General features: G+C 36.2%; 1 protein-coding gene across 12 annotated transcripts in view; it reads left to right on the forward strand.

Moving 5' to 3' along the window:
- BRAF (B-Raf proto-oncogene, serine/threonine kinase) overlaps positions 1-22,927 on the forward strand; it is a 206,762-nt gene that overhangs the window by 120,796 nt on the left and 63,039 nt on the right. For 11 of the 12 annotated variants that reach the window (XR_013524207.1, XR_013524206.1, XR_013524208.1 and 8 more), the window contains 5 exons: positions 8,279-8,382; positions 9,234-9,336; positions 10,469-10,617; positions 11,630-11,749; positions 16,758-16,917. Coding sequence is in view for 9 of the 12 variants with exons in the window: in XM_078343622.1 (XP_078199748.1) it covers positions 8,279-8,382; positions 9,234-9,336; positions 10,469-10,617; positions 11,630-11,749; positions 16,758-16,917 (636 nt within the window). In the remaining 3 variants the exon portion in view is untranslated. The remainder of the gene's footprint in view (positions 1-8,278; positions 8,383-9,233; positions 9,337-10,468; positions 10,618-11,629; positions 11,750-16,757; positions 16,918-22,927) is intronic. The other variant, XM_078343623.1, reaches the window with a different exon arrangement.

The raw sequence follows: 22,927 nt of genomic DNA on the forward strand, positions 1-22,927 counted from the left end.
TTTAGGATTATATTACTATTTCTTTAAACAATATCTTTGGTATTTTCATAGGGATTGCATTGAATCTGTAGATTGCTTTGGGTAGTATGGACATTTTAGCAATATTGATTCTTCCAATCCATGAACATGGAGTGTCTTTACATTGTTTTATGTGCCCTCTTCAATTTCTTGCATCAGTGTTTTATAGTTTTCATTGCAGAAATCTTTCACTTCTTTGTTTTTAGGTTAATTCCTAGGCATTTTATTTGTAGCTATTGTAAATGGAATTACTTTCTTGATTGTTGTTTCAGATTGTGTGCTGTTGGCATGTAGAAATGCTACTGACTTTTGTATGTTAATTTTGTATCCTGCACCTTTACTGATTTTGTCAGTTATAATTGTTTTTTGGTGGAATCTTTAGTTTTTTCCAAATACAAGATCCTATTATCCACAAATAAGGATAATTTGACTTTTTCTTTCCAATTTGGATGGCCTTTATTTCTTTCTCTTATCCGATTACTCTAGCTAGGACTTCAAATAGTATGTCAAATAACAGTGGTGAAAGTGGGCATCCTTGTCTTGTTCTGGATCTTAGAGGAAAGGCTTTCAGGTTTTTTTCATTAATTATGATTCTAGCTGTGGGTCTCTTGTCTGACTGATGAAAAGTCTGAAATGGTACCTAAAATTACTAAATTAGTAACTGTGAGATGATTTTAGTTCAGTGAGAACAGCTTATCTATTTTGATTTACTCAGTGAGTAAAGTAGTGTCTAATACTGAGTAAATGTTCTATAAGTATTTTTGAAATAATGAGTCTTTGGGTTTACCATAGCCTGGGGTTTGTAAACAAGTTATCTCTTGATTGGTGTTAATCCTGATGGTATCCAAGGTAAAGGAAGAACAAAGGGAAAAGATAGGACAATACTGACTGGATGCTTCAAAATCATGCTCTAGTTGTGCTATAATCAAACAAGTATTTATGGAATAGAAAGATTGAGGAAAAGGTATGTTCTTGTTTTAGCCAGTCTGGGAATAAAACTAATACCAGAAACTTTTAACTTTCACTATTATAAATAAATAGCTCTAATGAAATAGGTTGAAAGTAAAGGGACATCATTAGAGTAAATGCTAGACCTTTCCTTCTCCTTTTATTTTTAACAACCGCAAAGTAGAACCTAAGATCTACAAGTGATAAAAGAAAGTGATCCATTCAATTTCTGTGTAGACAGGAAGAATAATAATACCTTTTACATAGTAGTACAGTTTGTAAACTAAAAACACTTTCACTTACTCTCATTTAATCTTCATAGCAAATTGAAATACTAGAGGAAGCAGTATTAGCTCAGGTTGGTACTTAAATTACTGTGTTTAAATTTCAGTAAAATAGCTCTGGAATCCAGAACATTCTTGGCTCCTAATAAAGTATTTTCTTTGCCAACAGTGAAAGTGCTTCTCTGTTGCTTGACAAATTTTTTCCCCTTAGAGTACTAATAGACTAATTGATTAACTTTCATTTTTATTTTGATTTGATTGGGACAGCAATTTAACAGTAAAAGATGTGACCTTTATATATCCTCTGGTTTCTGGTTCTTGGCCAGTTAAATTCAGCCTGACCAGGAGGCATGCTTAATTCTAAAATTGCTTTTACCTTCTGAAGTTTTTGTGATATAGACATCCTCCTTTTTCTATTTTAATGAAAGCATGTTATAAGCAGACCATAGCAATTTTTTTTTCTTTAAACCAATATTGTAATTAGGCCAGGTTCAATGGCTCACTCCTGTAATCCTAGCACTTTGGGAGGTCAAGGCAGGCAGATCACTTGAGGTCAGGAGTTTGAGACCAGCCTGATGAACATAGTAAAATCCCATCTTTACAAACAATACAAAAAAATTAGCTGGAGGGGATGGGTGCTGGCTCCTGCCAGTAATCCCTGCTGCTCTGCAGGCTGAGGCATGAGAATCGCTTGAGCCTGTGAAACAGTTTGCAGTGAGCCTAGATTGCACCACTGCTCCAACCTGGGCGACAGAGCAAGACCCTGTCTCAAAAAAAACCACAAAATTATAATTAATGTAATCATCCCAAAAAAGGATTTGTCATTAAGTTAAATTATCATAAAATCAGAAAGTGATATATTTAAATTGGTATTCAAAAATCTATATTGGCATGTATATTCTGTGCCAATGTTATTTAAAATGTTACTGTATCATGAAGTTTATTTAAAACATGTAATAGTCTGCACTATAAAACAAAACTACCAAATTAATGTACTAGCTCCAATAACTGAACATATAATGACCACCTGAATTTTAGAACAACTGTTTTTTTAAAAACTTTTTACATGGAAAATGTGTGTGTGTCTGTGTGTGTGTGAGATATATATATATATATTTTTTTTTTTTTTTTTTTGAGATGGAGTCTTGTTGTCATCCAGGCTGGAGTCCAGTGGCACAATCTTGGCTCACTACAACCTCCACCTCCCAGGTTCAAGTGATTCTTCTGCCACAGCCTCCCTAGTAGCCCGGGTAACAGGAGCCCACCACTAGGCCCAGCTAATTTTTTTTTTGAGACGGAGTTTTGCTCTTGTTACCCAGGCTAGAGTGCAATGGCACAATCTCGGCTCACTGCAACCTCCACCTCCTGGGTTCAAGCGATTATCCTGCCTCAGCCTCCTGAGTAGCTGGGATTACAGGCACGCACCACAACGCCCAGCTAATTTTTTTTATTTTTAGTAGAGATGGGGTTTCATCATGTTGACCAGGATGGTCTCGATCTCTTGACCTCGTGATCCACCCGCCTCGGCCTCCCAAAGTGCTGGGATTACAGGCTTGAGCCATCGTGCCCGGCCTAATTTTTGTATTTTTAATAGAGATTGAGTTTCACCATGTTGGCCAGGATGGTCTTGAACTCTAGAGTCAGGTGATCTGCCTGCCTTGGCCTCCCAAAGTGCTGGGATTACAGGCATAAGCCACCATGTCTGGCCAACTATAGAAAATTTTAAACATACACAAAAATAGACTAGTATATGAATCATGATGAGCTCATTAACAAAAGATAAATTCATTTTAAAAACTGACATGTGAAAGTTTGGACTCATACATTTTGTTTTGGTCTAAAGTTTCCTTTGGCAAATAAATATTCACATGATTCCATTGACTCTGGCTCTTTTTTAAGGTAGGATGCTTTTTTTTTTTTTTTAAAGAGAAAAATTACTGCTCTGACAGCCTAATCAAAGATATTTAATTTTGGAATTTGGAGGAAAGGCATAAACCTAGTTTATTGCAAAAGTACATCTTTTTAGTTTTCCTAGCCTTAAAATATAAGATAACCTCCCCCCTTTTACACAGGTAATAATACTTTCACATGGTATTTACATCAAGAAATCTGGTTTTCACCCCTGCCTAAATATACAAACAATTTTCCTTGAATCTTTTAGGATACACTTTCTATTTTACTTTTTTTTTTTTAATTGTACTTTTAAATTCTGGGGTACATGTGCAGATATAGCAGGATTGTTGCATAGGTACACACATGCCATGGTGGTTTGCTGTCTCCATCCGTCCCTCTACCTACATCAGGCATTTCTTCCAATGTTATCCCTCCCCAACCTCCCCACCCCACAGCTGTCCCTCACCTAGTTCCTCACTCCCCAACAGACCCCAGTGTGTGATGTTCCTCTCCCTGGGGCACTCTTTCTGAGGGAGGGAGGGAGGGAGAGAGGGAGGAAGGGAGAAAGGGAAGGAGGGAATGAATGTGTGTATGCACACGCATGTGTATATGAATTTTCAGCGTTTTTAAAATATAGATGTAATTACAAATACATTTATTTCCCCACTTTTCATATATAAGAAACAATACTGTATGTATTATTCTGCATTTTGTTTTTTGTTTTTAATGTTTATGTAGACTATTCTGGGAATTTTGTTACCATACATAAAGAATTTTTTTTATAACTGCAGTTCCATTGTATAGATTAGTTTATTTAACCAGTGCTCTGTTTATGGGCAATCAGGTTATTTCTAGGCTTTTGATATTCAATCACTACGTAGTGAATAATGTTGCACATACATTATTCTTATGCATTGCAGGCATATCTGTGAGATAGATTCCCAGAAATGTGCTTGACTAGGTCAAAGAAAAATTTGCATTTGTGACTTTGATAGATATAAATTTTGCTTCATGAGTCTTGCTTAATTATGAGATGTGTCTTTACCTATAGCTTCATCAGTAGAATATGTTGTCAGATTTTTGGATTTTTGCCAGTCTGATAAATGAAAAATATCTTCACAGGTTTGGGTTTGCTTTCCTCTGAGTGAGACCAAACACATTTTTATATGTATGAAGGCCATTTATACTTCTGCTTCTGTGAGCTTTCATATCTTTGTCCCTTTTTCCTCTTGAATTGTTGGTTTTCATCTCAATTTTTCAGGAGCTCTTTGTATATCAGGAAGCTAATATACCTGCTAAATGAGTTGCAAATACATTTTTCACCTTTTGTACTGTCTTTTGACCTCACTTTTAATGTGTTTGTTTTGCCATCCAAAAGTTTTTTTTTTAGTTTTACGTAGGTGAATTTAATATTTTTTTCTTTATGACTTACAAATTTTGCATCAGAATTATAAAGACCTTTTTCATTTGAAGGTGCCATGTTTTCTTCTAGTTCTTTTAAGGTTCGTTTCACTCTCCTTCCCTTCCTTCCTTCCAACATTTAAATATTTGGTTCATTTGCAGTTTATTCTGGTATACAGTATGAAGTGTGGGTGAACCTGGTTTTCTAGATTCATTCCAGTTGTCCCAGCATCAGTTACTTAAAAGTTTATCTTGGTGGCTCACGCCTGTAATCCCAGCACTTTGGGAGGCCGAGGCGGGTGGATCACGAGGTCAACAGATCAAGACCATCCTGGTCAACATGGTGAAACCCCGTCTCTACTAAATATACAAAAAATTAGCTGGGCATGGTGGCGCGTGCCTGTAATCCCAGCTACTCAGGTGGCTCAGGCAGGAGAATTGCCTGAACCCAGGAGGCGGAGGTTGCAGTGAGCCGAGATTGCACCATTGCACTCCAGCCTGGGTAACAAGAGCGAAACTCCATCTCAAAAAAAAAAGTTCATCTTTACCCATTTCACATGTTGCCTTTATCTTATTTGGAATTTCTTTATGTGTTAGGGTCTATTTTGGTCGTTCTGTTTTGTTCCATTGATCTCTTCATCTATTGCACAGGTACTATCATGAAAAAACAAATAGTATAAAAATTCAGCATACAAAAGTGGAATAAAGAAAGACTGATAGATAGCTTGTCTTGGTAACAGAGAAGAAAACCAAATTTTTGCTTGTCGATGAAATATACATACAACTTAGGACCAGCATATGCAGAGAAGCATGAGGGAGCATAGCCATATCTGTAGTGCACTACTGGAGTGCCTGTGGCGAATTACCAAAAAGGCAGATTTTTAGCCACTGAGAGCCTGCCTACTTTGCAGTCCACACAAAACTGCTTTGTACGCAACATCATTAGCTATAGATAAGATCAGATCCCAGGGATATGAAGATTATAAGCTGCTCCCTTTGGAGCTCTTTGATACATAGACTCCCTGCTGGGTTGTCTAGCATTGTCAGCTAGACATATGAACTCCCTCTCCTATTCCCCTCTCCCCTGAGAGTTCCCTATCCCACATCTTCTGGGTGATAGCCACTTCACCCCAGCTTCTGGCCAGTCTTGTTTTGGTAGTGGCCACTCTGCCTTAGCCTCTGGACTATATGCTGTAAGGACATCCTTTGCATGCAGACCTGTCAGTATCACCCACTAAAGATTATACATGCTACTGCCACCTTGTGGTTATGTCTTTTTCTTTGTTCAGACCCCAAATCCCTCAAATTTAAAATATAGTTAGGTTCCTACCAGCCTCTAGTCATATTTTCATGAGTCAATACATAATCTTGTTTTGTGTGTTTTTCTGTTTAAAGAAATATTGTTGATTGATTAACATTGAATTCACAGCTGACATTACTATAACTCATACCTGAAGGAAGCTGGCCTAACACATGTACTTACTCTTCCAGTGACATTACAGCCTTCTTATGCTTACCAGCCCTAAATAGCACTTGAGCACTATGCTTAGAGGATATTGTAAATAGAATCATCAACAAAAAGCACAGAAGTGAGAAAAACGTGGCACCGAATAGGCTCTGCCCAGGATACTTGTTTATAAGTGTGAAAACTGAAACAAGAAGGCATAAGGTCATTGTTAACCTCAGTTGGAGAGTTACATGCATTAGGTAACTCAAATATTTCACTACTCTGTGCAAGTCTATGAAAGCACTGTATTGACTTTAGAGTTACAAATACATTTTAGCAAGTAGAGAGATTTGCAAGTATGCACTCCACAAGTAATGAGGATCAACTGTACCAATCCAGTCTCCTCTTAAATACTTCCAGTGATAAACCCACTCCCTCCCTCTTGACAAACTTTTGTCTTGCTGGCTAGGCAAAAGTTTGGGTTTTTTGGCTTATAGCCATTATTGGAGGGAACAAAAAGAAAAAAAGGTGGGTATTGTTAGTTGGTTTCTTTGTCTGTTTGTGGCGGTGTCTCACTCTGTCACCCAGGCTGGAATTAAAGTGGCATAATTTCTGCTTACTGCAACCTCTGCCTCCTGGGTTCAAGCAATTCTGGTGCCTCAGCCTCCCAAAGTGCTGGAATTACAGACATCAGCCACTGCACCCGGCCTGGGTGGTTTTAATGGTTATATTGCACTACAGTCTGTATCCTACTATTTTAGTCACAGATCCTAATTAGGCTTTCTGGACCCCTCTTCAATATATTATTTTAATTCAGCTCTTATATTCATCTTTTCCCCCATTTTTCCTCTTTAGCGTAAAGATCCCTAATTTCTTTGGAAACTTTTGATTTGCTAAGCACCTGAATTTAAATGAATGGAACTTACTGTTACAAACTAATACTTCCCCTTCTTCTGTCTTAACCCTCCTCCCAATAAAAACTGTATCCTCTACTCTCACTGCCTCACTTTATACCTTCAGTTCCAAGTTATTCAGATTTGGGGGATGAGGCCAGAAAAAGACTAGATATGTGGATAACTTTAAATATACAGAAAGATTGCTTTTTTTTTTTCCCCTTTCCCTCTCTCTTCCCATGCCATCTCTACTTCTCCAAATGTTGGCTTCATTCTGTAACTAGATTTTCTCAGTGTGGTAGAGAATATGGCCACTGAGGGCTCCAGATTTGTATCTTCTCGTCACAGATGTAACTACAGTAGAAACAAGGACTTCTCTCAATTAATGTCCATGTGTCAGTTTAGGGAAGAACTCAGGTACAGTTTGGGTCATATATATAGCCCTGGACCAGTTGCTCTTGCCAGGGGTATGGAAAATTGATTAGCCAACCTATATCATCTTTAGTGACACAAAAGTAATAACCCTTGATTGATAGCTTTTCTAGTACCATGTGGATTTCTAGAGAAGGGAATATTCCGGAGGAAACAGGGACATTAAACAACAATGTCAAGTATACACATTAAGACAGTTATTTTCTTCCTGCTATGCTTAGAGCCAGTAAGATGTCTCTTAAGGACAATTAGTGTGATTTAAGGATTATACAGTTTTCAGCTTTGAACAATGTTGGATCAAAATTGATTTTGCTTTTAATATTAACATCTATTATTTCTCAGTGGTGGATATACTGTACTGATGGGTGTATTATAGCAATACTGTTATATTTTCTTTTTATATGTTTAAAGTATTTCTTTTTTTTTTTGAGACAGAGTCTCACTCTGTCGCGAGGCTGGAGTGCAGTGGCGCGATCTCTGCTCACTGCAACCTACACCTCCCGGGTTCAAACAATTCTTCTGCCTCAGCCTCCTGAGTAGCTAGGACTACAGGCGTGCACCACCACGCCCAGCTAATTTTTGTATTTTTAGTAGAGACGGGGTTTCACCATGTTGGCCAGGATGATCTTGATTTCTTGACCTCGTGATTCACCTACCTTGGCCTCCCAAAGTGCTGGGATTACAGGCTTGAGCCACCACGCCTGGCCTGTATTTCATAATTTTAATAAAATAGCAGAAAGTTAATTTTGCTTTGATTTAAGTTGGTGAATAATAACAGATTATTTGGGTTATAATTTCCCTTCAGCATTAAGTTAGCTGTAGAAATGGTTTATCTGACCTAGTAACCCATTTGACATTTTAAAGATGGTATACTCTAAAGGTAAATTACTAAATTTTTTTAATGATATGAAAAAATGTAATTGCTTTTTTTACCTCATATCAGTATATTTATGATACCATAGGTACCTGCAAGGTGTGGAGTTACAGTCCGAGACAGTCTAAAGAAAGCACTGATGATGAGAGGTCTAATCCCAGAGTGCTGTGCTGTTTACAGAATTCAGGATGGGTATGGTTTGTATGTGATGTGAAATTTTGTTTAAAAAGAAAATCACACATTAAACTTTGGAGTTTTCTTAGGATCTTTACCCAAACCTGGAGAATCAAAAGTCTACTTTAGGAAAAAGTATTAAATTAATACTTTTTCAGTTAGCCTGCAGAAATATTGCAGGCCATATGAGGAGTTAAATTAGATAATTTTATATGACTGTAGTGTTTGTTACTCTGATCAAATGATTTTATTTGGAATTTGAGATTCTTACAATTTTTGAACCATTGAGTGTGATTTATTTGGATAATGGACTCTTATACCCCCTCCCATTTTTAATACAAAGTCATAATTTCACAAAAGGTATATCAAAATTAACATTTTATATTGACCTACTTTTCTTTCAGAAAGAATCTAACATTGTTCCAAGACCCTCACATTTTGAATCCTGTTGCTTTTTTTTTTTTTTTTTTTTTTTTTTAATCATTTTGGGGGCATGTTGTCCTTGTCCCTTGAGTACTCTTTTTCCTTTAATGGATAGATAAGTCCGTACCTGTGATATTTTTTTTTCTTTGTTGGGGGGGACCCCAGGAACAATCCATTTTCTGCTGTTGTAGGTCTTTTCTGGAGCTGACTTGAAGAAAAGAGTACATCTCTTTACCCTGCTGTTTGTCCAAGAGTGATACATTTATTTGGGGTAAACTTAAAAATTAATTTATTGCCATTTAAATTTCTAACAATGGAATACTAGGGAGCCAAACCTCCCTCACTGTTACTAGCCCCTCGATAACCAATGTTCATTTCTTCAGCATAAGGTATATGAATATTTTTAGGTGTAATAACCAAGAAAGGCTTATGTCTACATTTTTCAGAGAGAAGAAACCAATTGGCTGGGACACTGATATCTCCTGGCTTACTGGAGAAGAATTGCATGTGGAAGTGTTGGAGAATGTTCCACTTACAACACACAACTTTGTATGTATCTTTACATTTTTTGGGAATGTCAAAAATGTTCAAATTTTAATGAATGCATTTTTATTTAGGGAATGTGAAATATAGATGAGTAATATTTTTAAAAGTAGTATGTATGCCTTGCTAAAAGAAAATACTTTTTGAATAACGCAAAAGTATATCAAATAAAAAAAGTGAAAATACCCTTCTAGAGGCCAACATTTGTGTAGATTAACAGATTATTGTTCTGTCTTCCAAATTTTTTTCTATGTATTCAAACGTGCTGCTTACACCTGTAAACCCTTTTTTCTTTTTTTCCTTTTTTCTCCCTTCCCTTCGTTACCTTTCTTTTCCCTTTCTTAAACCTAAAATGGAGCCATGTTATGTGATATTCTTTGCTTTTTTGTACACCTGGCTTTATTTTTAGTATGATTATGTGATAATTCATAAGAGTAGGAATTCAGTATATTTAACCATTTCTCTGTTGATAGACATTTAAGTTTTAGTATTTTTAAAAATCTGTTACATATAGGGCTATACAGGGTTTTCTGCATATATCTTGACACCCTTTTGCTTTTATGTTGTCAAGTTTGAAATCAGTTGCCAGCCTTTTATTCATTTCTCATTTTTTAACTTCTGAGTTTGTTTGTTTTTTGAGACCGAGTCTTGCTGTGTCACCCAGGCTGCAGTGCAGTAGCACAATCTTGGCTCACGGCATCCTTTACCACCTGGGTTCAAGCGATTCCCCTGCCTCAGCCTCCTTAGCAGCTGAAACTACAGGCGCGTGCCACCAGGCCCAGCCAACTTTTTTGTATTTTAGTAAAGATGGGGTTTCACCATGTTGGCCAGGATGGTCTCGATCTCCTGACCTTGTGATCTCTCTGCCTTGGCCTCCCAAAGTGCTGGGTTTATAGACATGAGCCACCATGCCCGGCCAACTTCTGAGTTTTTAAGTTAGATATTGGGGTGGAAAATAAATATATGTGGTCTACTATCTTGGACCCCCTAGTTTTTATTTTATAATAGTACCTTAGTGTATGAGTTTCATGATATAAATATATTAAAATTTTGTTACTTTAAACAACAGAGTAGATACATCAGTTTCTAGAAAGTTTCTTGTGAGTTTCTGAAATCTCTGTGATTTTTTACTTTGCAGGTACGAAAAACATTTTTCACCTTAGCATTTTGTGACTTTTGTCGAAAGCTGCTTTTCCAGGGTTTCCGCTGTCAAACGTGTGGTTATAAATTTCACCAGCGTTGTAGTACAGAGGTTCCACTGATGTGTGTTAATTATGACCAACTTGAGTAAGTAATCCAAAAATATCTGTCTTCTGTCTACCATTTTACCCTTAAATTTTCATAATGCGAAGCTACGATATCTTAAAGTCTGAGGGTTTTTTTCTTCTATACAATCATTACAGATAATTTTTTTTAAAGTATAGTTAGAAAATAATATGTAGAATGGCCAGTATTTCTCTCCCAAGTTGTAATTCTGGTTCAGGTATACAGTTAGTTTATATTATATTAATTATATTTATTAATTTATATTTATTTTATATTATCTCTAATTTACATTTATTTACAGTTAATTTATATTTATTTTATATTATCTTTTAATTAATCGAGACCCCTGACCCGTAGAAATCAGTTTTGGGTAGTTTCTAGGAGGAGAGGGAGAGCTGTTTTAATTAAATTAAGCATTATGATTTTGTGCCACGGATCAGGTGGTCTGATTCTGTTAGCTATTTGTAAATTACATTTATATTCTTGCTCTCTCTCTTTCATCCCCATTCAACTCCCTTCCCCTGATTTAAGATATAAAATTTTTGTATCCAGTATATATCTCTTTGTAAAATTTCTCTTTGCTGTATGCCAGTTTTTCTGATAGATTAGATTCGAGTCTATTATAATCTCTCTTTATGTCATTGTTGCTGCTGCTGCTAAAGTCTTACTTTTTTGATCACTTGAGCAAATAAAACTTAACTCTGTACTTTCAGTAAATCATAATGTCACCTAATTTACAGTACATACTTTTTCTTCTCATTCTTTAACCATAAGCCTGATTTTCATCTTGTAATATGTAGAAATTTGCTGAATAGAATGATTAGTTTTAGGTTATGAGCATGCCCTTGAAAGTGCAATATAATTTTTTTAAATAAGCTTTTAGACAAAAATGCAACTAATTGAATTTTAACAGATGTTTCTGAGAATGGAATTTGATCTCAGGTTTTTCTGTTAACTATGTGTTTTGGTATATGAAGTTTCTGGGTTTTGCACAAGTTAGGTTTGTTTTGTTTTGTTTTGTTTTGCCTCACAGTTTGCTGTTTGTCTCCAAGTTCTTTGAACACCACCCAATACCACAGGAAGAGCCTTCCTTAGCAGAGACTGCTCTTACATCTGGATCATCCCCTTCCGCACCCCCCTCAGACTCTATTGGGTATGATTTGACTTCTGCTCTTCAGTGATATGCTACTTGAACTGCTTTCTTTTGGATCTCCTGGTTAATTAGAAACCTTTCTAACATTTAATGGTTAAATTAAGGATTTTTTTCCCCAAATAACTTTTTTTATCACACCAATAAGATATTTACATGCATTTGGTACAAATAAATGGGATTAAAGCTGACATAGACTATTTTAGAACCAGTCCTGAAAAAATCAAGCAACAGTTAATTTTGGGTCTACACCTTGAATTCATCTTTTATTAGGTACTGAAGTATATGACTTCGACCTATGAAGAAGCATTGACATATGAGACAATGGCAAACAATGTAAAAATAGTATATAATTATAATCTATTTATGATGGAGTTTATTAAACTATGTGATGAGGACATAATTGTTTTCATGTTTACAGAAGGAAGAATAGTGAGAAAAAGAGTGCTCAGGAAAACTTAATGAAGAGGTGGGATTTGAACTAGACTTTAAAGAATTACTACAATCTGAATGGGCCTAGGGAATAGAAGTATGGTGAGAGGGGAATGGAGAAACAACCTATATAAAGGGAATGAGGATGTTAAGTTTAGGAGCTAGTGAAGAAAGGTTTATCTAATTTAAGAAGTACCATATATAAAACCAGATTATAGAGTGTCTTGGAATTGAGGCTGGAATTTAGACTTAAATGTCATTAAGTAGATTACTAACTTGATGAAAATGGTTTTAAAGAAAAAATCAATTAGCAGTGAAATACAGATGGATTGACAGAAAATTCGGGGTGAGGAAGGCCAACCTAGGATGTTGTTGGTAGTGAAGACTGAGAAAGGCATGAAGAGGAGTTCAAGTGGTAGAAGTGTGGAAAAGGGATGGATATTCATAAATACAATGAAAGAAAAAATGGATGGTATTATTAATCAGTTGTGGAGGATAAATTTGAGAACTGACTTTAAAAATAATGCAAAGACATCATATATTTAAGCTTTATAGTAGGAAATAAAAAGGAAGACACAATAAAGATCAGTTTAAGTGGATGTCAGTTTGCTTCGGAACATTTCTCCAACTCCTAGCCTCAGGTGATCTTCCTGCCTCATCCTCCCAAAATGCTAGAATTATAGGTGTGAGACACTGCACCTAACTAGCTTTGGAACATTTCTGACACAGGTTTGCTTATTCTTTCATATTGGATTTGGGCAATATTATTTAGGCTGCGTCCGGCCATATATGCTTAAAAAGAAAGAAAGAAAAAAAAAATACCCACATACAGTGTTCCTGAGATGTTAAGATTAGAAATACTTACTATCAGTTTTAACCCTGCTTCCTCCCACTCTACACTATGTAATGCTATTTCTTTAGATTTCTATCTAGAGAAGTTTTTTCAACATCAGTTGACATTTTCAGTACAACTTTGTAATTTTTACAAAGCCAACCTTTCTGGTGATCTCATAGGTTAGAAAAGTTTGCAAAAGAATTGTTTATTAAACAGTGGGTGTTCTTACCTATTTGGAACACTGGAAAATGCAGCCCTTGTTTTCTCTTGTCAGGTTGTAGCAGTTCTCTATTCTGCTGGAGTAATTTTATTCCTGTTGGTTTTATCACTACTTGTGTGCAGCTATGTGTTTTTTACATGGTCAAATCAAAATGTTCTTATTGTTTGTTTTGGTTTTCAATTAATCTTTTGGTTATAACATTTTCTCCTGACAGATGCTATAGACCATGATACCTTTCTAATGGCAGGTCCCAGTTCTGTGAGCAGTTATAAAACACCATAATGAAATTAGCGTGACCTCTCTGAAGGTTTATAATGGTAATGATCGAGGACATTTGCCTTCCAGTGAAGGAATGCTATCTTAAAATTAAGAAACCATTTGCCTGTGCCATGAATATTTTATTGGTAACAACTGAAATCGATTCTGATCTTGAGCAAATTGTAAGATATTCAAACTTGTCTATAATTCATTTTCCTGATGTTTTTATGACATAACTGTATATGGTTGTCTCTATAAAGATAGAAGCCAATCTTTCTCAGTACCAAACTCTTTGGCAGTTTGTTACTAGTCCTCATAACAATAATAATGGTCATGAAACAAGTGTAATAATGGATATAATCAAGAAATACTGGAGAAGTGATACATTGCCTAGTTTTAAATACAAAATGAGAGATACCTCCTTTTCTACTTTTTAAAAATGCTGTAGAATAAATAAATTTATGAAAGGTCAACATTTAAAATGTGCGTATCACCAAACCAAAGTTTTCAAAACTTTTAAATATTATAGTTAAGAATGAGATCTAAATTAATTGTTAATTTGCTGAAGGGTATTAGAATTTAAGTTTCTTTTATCTTTAATTTGATTCTGTTTTAAAGAGGTTGGCTGCAGGATAGGCACAGGTATCATTGGGAAAAAGCCAGTTTGCTGACTGCCAAGATACTTCATAGGGTATAAGTTACCCTGGTTAATGGAAAAGATTTCCCAGTATAGTAACATAATTTTATCAATTACCAGAAGTGACGAAAATAGGAGTTATATTGGTTTATATTAACCAAAATAAGAAAAATAAATAAATCAGGATACGAGGTAGTATTTTTCAGTGAAAAATATGGCTGTTATGTGAACTAGACTTCTTGTATATGCCAGCACTCACTCTTCTTTTGGAAGAGATTTGTGGGAAATCAAATTATAATCAGAAGACTGTTTTCCTTAGGCATACATAGAGTTAGGACATGGTTCAGATATTTAATGACATCAGGTTATTATCACTTCAAATGTTCCCCTGTACTTGGCCTCAAAGCTAGACAAGTTGACTTGGTGGACCAAGGCACAACTATTAGCTACCAACTACCAAGCTGAGTTTCTCTGAATTTGTATCATACAGAGATATCCTCATTTTCTAATATATGCATTCTTTAGATATGGTAATGAAGTCTGTCAGATTAAATCAGGTTTTTGTTTTTCTTCTGGACCAATGTCCTTTGCATACATATTTCTGATTTATCATCTACTACTTGTTTATGTCATATTCCTAACTTGATATGTTTCAGAAATGACTTACTGCCTTCTTTGCCTATACTAGATTAATTATACAATTGTAGTTAATTAACACTTTTTCCAATTTTAAGCCTTTTTTTTGAGATGGGAGTCTCGCTCTGTCACCCAGGCAAGTGCAGAGACATGATCTTAGCTCACTGCAGCCTCTGCCTCCTGGGTTCAAGTGATTCTTGTGCGTCAGCCTCCTGAGTAGTTGGGATTACAGGCCCTCACCACCATGCCCAGCTGATTTTTGTATTTTTTTGTAGAGACAGGGTTTCGCCATGTTGGCCAGGCTAATCTCGAACTGCTGACCTCAGGTGATCCACCTGCTTCGGCCTCCAAAAGTGCTGGGATTACAGGCAGGACCCACCATACCCGGACTGCCTTGAGACTTTAAATCAGCCTATAAATAGTTGTCTGACAGTCAGTGCCCTTTCTAAAATTTTATTGACTAATGTCATTTTTGTACTCTTTTTTCTGCTAAAATTTTCTGGCAATAGACAAATATTTGACTGCCTAAAGCAAAAATAAAGACAGCTCTGTCTCAAACCCAAAGTTTCTCAATAATCAGAAAAAATAAAAAGGACATAGGTGGAACATGCTAATTTTCCTAAAGCCTTGTTTCTTCCCTATAATTCTCATTGAGCCAATACCAATTATTTTTTTAAGTACATACTATTTTATTATTGGCATATCAATTCTAAGCAGATTCATTTCATTAATATAACACATGAAGTCAAAGCTTCTTTCCCCATCTTTAATAATGTGCTTCAAAGAAGTAAAATTGTGAACTGGTATGATTCAGATTCTGGCATGTTTTATTCACAGTCTGATTTTCACTGTTTAGCTCCCTTTGCTCTTCAAACCTTTATCCATTCCTTTCTTGCTATATATTTTTTTCCCACTCCTCTCCTCACAAAGTGTCTTTTTATTCCCTCAACATTGTTCTTCTAGCTGTGTCTTAGTAGCCACTAAATAATGCTATATATAATAATAATTAGAACATTTGCATAAAATGGGGTGGAATCATAACCAGTGTGTGAAGAGAGCTTATTAGCACTTAGCCATTCATTGATCCTGATGGAGTTAAGTGAGACAGCTTACCTCATCTGTCAAGTGACACTCACTTCCCCACTTCTAGGATACCCTTTTTGAGGGGTAGAATCCTTCCAAGTGTTTACAATATATTCTCAAAACTTTGGTGTTCTCTGTGAGTGCCAGGTTCATTTTAGGGTAAGATATCATAGACTATGTTATTTAGCTACCATACTGAAATAGGTTACCCTGGAACATATTTTGGTGGGCTTTCAAATAGCAGTTTTTAAAAATATTTGCTTTAATGGTTAATGTGTGATTCTCTTGTGCCTCTGGTATCAATAATGTACATGATAAAAATCCAGAATATGAGAGATATTGGCACTCTGAGGATCATCTTCTGAATTTGGAAAGGATTTTTCAGTATTGTTCTGGATTTTCACTCAACTCCTGTAAAGGAACAAGTACATTATTCAGGTCCTGAAACATGCACATGTGTTCTCAAAATATTTATAATTTCTTAATATGTAAAATTTTCATTTTAGTAAATTCAGATGTCAAGATAAAGTTAGAAAAAAATGGAAAATTATATTCAGTCAGTCTCAGAGCATTTTTATATAACTTAAAGAATAAACTTCTTCAGTTGACAGCCTCAGGTAATTTCTAGCCATTTGTAAATTTCCCTAGTGTCTTCTGGATAAGAATCAGTGTTCTTATCATTAATAGTTCCTGGAGGGTCTGCTTCAGCAAAGCAGCTTCGGCAGTATTAGTTGAGGCACGTATTGGATTTTTAAATTAGCACTTTTAAAAGTCATTATTGCTAGGTTTTTAATGCTTTAACAATTTTGAGAATGTAAAAACAAGAAAATCCTTTTATCTTCCTTTTTAAATATTATTACCTTTATATAGTTGCTCTGAATCTTATCTTCCAATGACTTCCTTTTTCCAGGCCCCAAATTCTCACCAGTCCATCTCCTTCAAAATCCATTCCAATTCCACAGCCCTTCCGACCAGCAGATGAAGATCATCGAAATCAATTTGGGCAACGAGACCGGTCCTCATCAGCTCCCAATGTGCATATAAACACAATAGAACCTGTTAATATTGATGTAAGTATCCAGCATTGTAGAACTAGAAATCAAGTACAAATGTCTATTTTTCTGCCACAATTATGACTTAGATCAGAAATTAGTACCATTTTTCATTTATCACATTTATTTTAAGTGATAAGCTTCTTGTGAATCACAAATCAGAAAAACCTCCTTTTATCTTCTCTGATGGCAGTAAATACTGACACCAAGTTATAGAATTACTCAGATTTTTTTTGCCTTATGATATCATCTCTGTAAAAGTCATCTTCAAATGAAAATGGTTTAAATATCAAAGGACTGATAGAAGCACTTGGTGGAATTGATAAAGTCCTTTAAAACTTTTATAAAAATGATTATGATTGTGCTATAACAGATGAATATGAAATTAAGAATTTCAGGCCAGGCATGGTGGCTTATTCCTGTAATCCCAACACTTTGGGAGGCCAAGATGGGAGGAATGCTTGACCCAGAAGTTAGAGACCAGCCTGGGCAACATATTGAGACCCCATCTCTACCCAAAAAAAAGAAAATTAGCTATGCATGATGAGGCATGCCTGTAGTGCCAGCTACTCAGGAGGCTGAGGTGGGAGGATTGCTTGAGCCCAGGAGGTCAAGGTTGCAGTGAGCTGTGAGTGCACCGTTGTACTCCAGCCTGAGCAACAGAGTGAGACCCTGTCTCAAAAAAAAGGAATTTCAATCTGTGCTATAAGCTTGGCATTATGACTAACAAAAACTTGATTTTTTTCTGTGTTTATTTTTAAATTAACATATAATTGGAACTATAAATTTTATTAAATATTAATATAAAAGAAAAACTTATAAATTTTAATTTTGTTAATGTAAGATATATTTGCAAATCAGACTTCCCACTTTTTACTAAGAAACTTTTCTCTGTTTTTATTGGGTTCATTTTAAGTACTTTTTTCCAGTACTAGTTTTCCTCAGCTAGTAAAGTTTACTTCTAGCAAGGCCTAAAAACAAAGGAAGAAAGGAGTAGGAGAGGGAAATACATGGGGAAACGGAGAGTGTGAAATAAGAAATCAAACCATATGTCTGGGTTAGGGCTTTTCTCAGTTCTTTCCAAAATGCAACCTTCATCTTTACTTTGAAAACTATCATCCTTTTAGACTATTCCCTTTTTCTTTTATTGTTACCACTGTTCCCTGGTCTGTTGGGCTTCATTTGGAGTGTCATCTCTGTATCTTGCCTTTTCATCCTCTCCCGTAACCAGTCATAAGATACCACCTTTTTATGTGCATCTCGAACTGGCTTTTACTTATTTCTGCCACCATTTGGAATCATTTTTTTTTACTTGAGTTATATACTACATTAATCTCTTAAATGGATTTTCTGCTGTTGATTTCTCTCTATTCATTTCCAATCTTTCTGCAACTGTCAGAATAATTTTTTTTTACACCTCCAGCATCGTCTGTTCTCTTGTTCCAAAACTTTTAGTGACTTACCATTGATTACAAGATAAGAGTTGAAACTGTAGCATTTTCATTCATGCTCAGTCACCTATTATTCCATTAAAAAGATTTACTGATAACTCTGGGCTCTGCATTGTGTTAGGCAATTGGGAATTACTTATGAATTAGCACACAGCCTTTGCCCTCAAGGAAGTCACAATCTAATAGTTGAATCAAACATTTAAATAGATAATTACAAAACATATAAAGTTAGTTTAGAGAAGGGAGTAAGAAACTCTATCTGGTTGGACCTAGAAATATTGAGCAGAGAAGGGACAACATTTAAGCCAGATTATGATGAATAAGTAAGAGTACAGTAGATAGGGGAGTTAGGAACGTCATTTGTTAAGGAAATAGTATGTGCGAAGGCATAGAATTACCTTTACGTGGAATGTAATTAATAGTTGATAATGAAGTGTTAGGTCCAGGAGAAGGCTTAGGGAATGGTGGAAGGTGAAACTAGGTAGGTGAAATCTACAATGAAAGGCTTCGTGTATTACTCTAAAATCTCTAAAGTAGTCCTAGGGAATCTGAAAAATTTTGTGTGAGAGAAAGTAATCAGCTTTATATTCTAGAAAAATCTTTGATGGTAGTGTGGAGAATAGATAAAACGGGAAACATAGAGGCGGGACTGTCAATGTGGCTTTTGCAGTGTTTCAGACAAGAAATGATAATGGTTTAAACTCAAGTAATAGCATTGGTGCTGAGAGAGAGAATGTGTGTTGGGGTAAGGGAGACTATGAATTAATGAATTAGTGGTAAGAGTCATAGGAATCATGTTGAAGATGGCTACAATTTATGAGTACTTATTATATGTCAGGTACTATGCTAAGTGCTTTACATAGACTTTCTATTTCCATCCTCATAAAAACTCATAGGCTATGTACTATTATCTTTATTTTACTGTTAAGAAAATTAGATTTACAGAGGTTAAGAAATATGCCCAAGATTACACTGCTGATAAATTATTGAAGTGGGTTTCAAACCTGGCCTTTCTTTCTTAACTGCTATACTGTTCTGTAGTAGAGGAGAGGAGTGAAAAACATGAGAAGTAGAGGATAATACCAGGTTTCTGGCTTATAGATACTTAACTTATAGACCAGGTTTCTGGTAAATAGCACCATTTGTTAAGATAGAAAATGCCAAAGGAAAACAAGGTTTACAGAAGCAAAAATTTTAGCTTTTGAGGGGGGATATGTTGACTTCAAGATGTCTGTGGGACTTTCAGGTTTAGAAATCTAGTAGCAGTTGGATATAAGAACCTTGAGTAGACGTACAGATTTAGGAGTAATTAGCATATTTATGTCAGTTAAAGCCTTGGATATAAATTTCTCAAAGAGCATATGTAAATTGAAAAGGGGAGAAAAGGCAACCATGATGAACATTAACATTGGAGGTACAGGCAGAGACTCTGTCTCCTTTATGGCCTGGCTCTTCCTAAGTCGACAGCTCCAGGTAACTAAGAAAAAGTTTTGCAGAAGCCAGAGGGAGAAAAGGCATTTCAAGAATACTGAAGTAGTTGGTATCAGTCACCATTAAGATTCAAATGAGTCAAGAGATGGAGACCATCCTGGCCAACATGGTAAAACCCCGTCTCTACTGAAAATACAAAAATTAGCCGGGTGTGGTGGCCTGTGCCTGTAGTCCCAGCTACTCAGGAAGCTGAGGCAGGAGAATCGCTTGAACCCAGGAGGCAGAGATTGCAGTGAGCCGAGATAGTGCCATGGCACTGTAGCCTGGCAACAGAGCCAGACTCTGTCTCAAAAAAATAAAAAAAGAAAAGATTCAAATGAAATAAAGACTAAAATGACTATTAAGTTTGGCAATTGAAGTGTCATCTTTACTTCACTGAGAGCTGTTTTAGAGGGCCAGTAAGAGGAGAAAGCAGCAAGTGAGGAAGTAGGATTAAGTGTTAATTTTGAGAAGCTTGGCTGTAAAGGAGTGACGTAAGAGGATAGATAGCTTGATGCAGAGTTGAAGTACAATTTTTTTTTTTTTTGCTGTTTTTTTGGTTTTGTTTTTTGTTTATTTGTTGTTTGAGACAGTCTCGCTCTGTCACTCAGGCTGAAGTGCAGTGGTGCAGTCTCTGCTCATTGCAACCTCCACCTCCCAGGTTCAAGCAGTTCTCCTGCCTCAACCTCCGAGTAGCTGGGATGACAGGCTCCTGCCATCACGCCTAGCTAATTTTTTTATTTTTAAAGACAGAGTTTTGCTCTTGTTGCAATGACACAATCTTGGCTTACTGTAATCTCCGCCTCCCTGGTTCAAGCGGTTCTCCTGCCTCAGTCTCCCCAGTAGCTGGGATTACAAGCATACACTGCCACGCCCAGCTAATTTTGCATTTTTGGTAGAGATGAGTTTTCTCCATGTTGGTCAGGCTGGTCTTAAACTCCCGACCTCAGGTGATCCATCTGCCTCAGCCTCTCGAAGTGCTGGGATTGCTGGCGTGAGCCACCACGCCCAGCCAACTTTTGTATTTTTAGTAGGGACAGAGTTTCGCCATGTTGGCCAGGCTGGTCCTGAACTCTTGACCTCAAGTGATCCACCAGCCTCAGCCTCCCAAAGTGTTGGGATTACAGGCGTGAGCCACTGCACCCAGCCAAGGAATAGTTGTTTTTAATGTAGGAGACATTAGTTTATTTGTAACTGGAGAGGAAGAAGCCAGTGAAGAGAAGTTGAAGATAACAAAAGAGAGAATAATTGATGGAATAAAATTCCTTGAACTTGGAAATTCTCTCAGAGACCGAAGAATTAAAGATGGACATAGCTTGCCCTATAACTGTTTACAGACTGTATGATGTTGGCCAAATTATTTAACACTGGGGCTAGTAGTGTCTACCTTCTATAGTGGTTTGAATTGCTTATTATGCAGAAATTATAACTAATATTAAAATGTAAATGTAGATATTAGAGTAGGAAAGTTGTTTGATGGCTTTTGCTTTCTCTGTTATGATGAAGGGAAGGGATATAAGAGAAGGAACTACAAAAGAGTGGAAAAAAAGTTTGAAGTGTCCAGTTTTCAAATGCCAAAAGAACTTTCATAACCTAGAATGAGTAGAAAAGATTGTCAGGGAGCTTTAAGAACACATTCGAAATTGAAGAATCTTAAGTTTATCTTGTTACTAGCAGTAACTTGTAAGAGTGGAGGAAGCGAAATTTGGTTCATCCATACTAGTAGGGAATTTCGGAGCTGATACAACAACAAAGAAAGGGATATGGCCTTTCTCCTGTAGTTCCTTCATGTAAGACTCTGCTTTGCCTTTCTACATGCCTATCTGTCTCTCAAACCCCAAGTCAGAGTAATTCTTTGACTGCTTTACTAGTGACCAAGTCCTATAGTTATACATAGCCCTAAAAATCTTATCACTCGTATCACTTAGTTGCTAATCAACTAAGCAACAAACTTCAGCATCTCTTTTATTATATTCTTATGAAGTTATTCTTAAATTATTTGATTTTCACTTACTTCCATCTTCCAACGTGTGCATCTTACTTCCAATGAGATGGTAAGCTCTCAAGAATGGAAAATTTAATGACATCACTAGGATTTTTATTTGTTGGTAACCACATAACTCCTACCACCTTGTTTTCAGGTATGTATTTGATTATTCTGTAGAAAATGTTGAAGGCTTTATGTGATACATTGAGCATAATAGAAATAAATCTTTAAAGAATTTGCTTTAGCCTCTAAACAAAAAGTTATCTATTTGCAAAGACTACTTAGAGACATTTGGGGCCATTCAATCCCTCATATTTAAGTTAAACTAAATAAGCAGGCTAATGCAAATTCTACCTATCAAGGCCCAAATTGCATTACCGGGAGAGACTGTCCCTGCTACCAACATTGTTATAAAGAGAGATACATATATTTTAATATATATTATATAAATGCTAAATTATATATTAAATATATTTATATACTACATATAAATATATATTATAAATACATATATTTATTCATATATATATATATATATTTTTTTTTTTTTTTTTTTTTTTTTTTCCTGTGACAGAGTCTTGCTCTGTCACCCAGGCTGGAGTGCAGTGGCACAATGTCGGCTCACTGCAACCTCTGCCTCCCGGGTTCAAGCAATTCTACTGCCTTTGCCTCCTGAGTAGCTGGGATTACAGGTGTTCACCACCATACTCAGCTAATTTTTATATTTTTAGTAGAGATGGGTTTCACCATTTTGGCCAGGCTAGTCTCAAACTCCTGACCTCGTGATCTGCCTGCCTCCCATAGTGCTGGGATTACAGGCATGAGCCACCATGCCTGGCCCACAAAGAGCTATATTTTAATAATAGAGATGAATTTTAGTGACCAGGAACAGTGGTCCATGCCTGTAATTCCAGCACTTTGGAAGGCCAAGGTAGATAGATCACCTGAGGTCAGGAATTCAAGACCAGCCTGGCCAACATGGTGAAACCCCGTCTCTACAAAAAAATACAAAAATTAGCCGGGCATGGTGGCATGTGCCTGTAGTTCCCAGGTACTCATGGCGCTAAGGCAGGAGGATCACTTGAGGTTGCAGCAAGCCAACATCATGTCACTGTACTCC

Source organism: Callithrix jacchus, chromosome 11 (genome assembly GCF_049354715.1).
Source record: "Callithrix jacchus isolate 240 chromosome 11, calJac240_pri, whole genome shotgun sequence".
In the NCBI taxonomy this organism is placed as follows: Eukaryota; Metazoa; Chordata; class Mammalia; order Primates; family Cebidae; genus Callithrix; species Callithrix jacchus.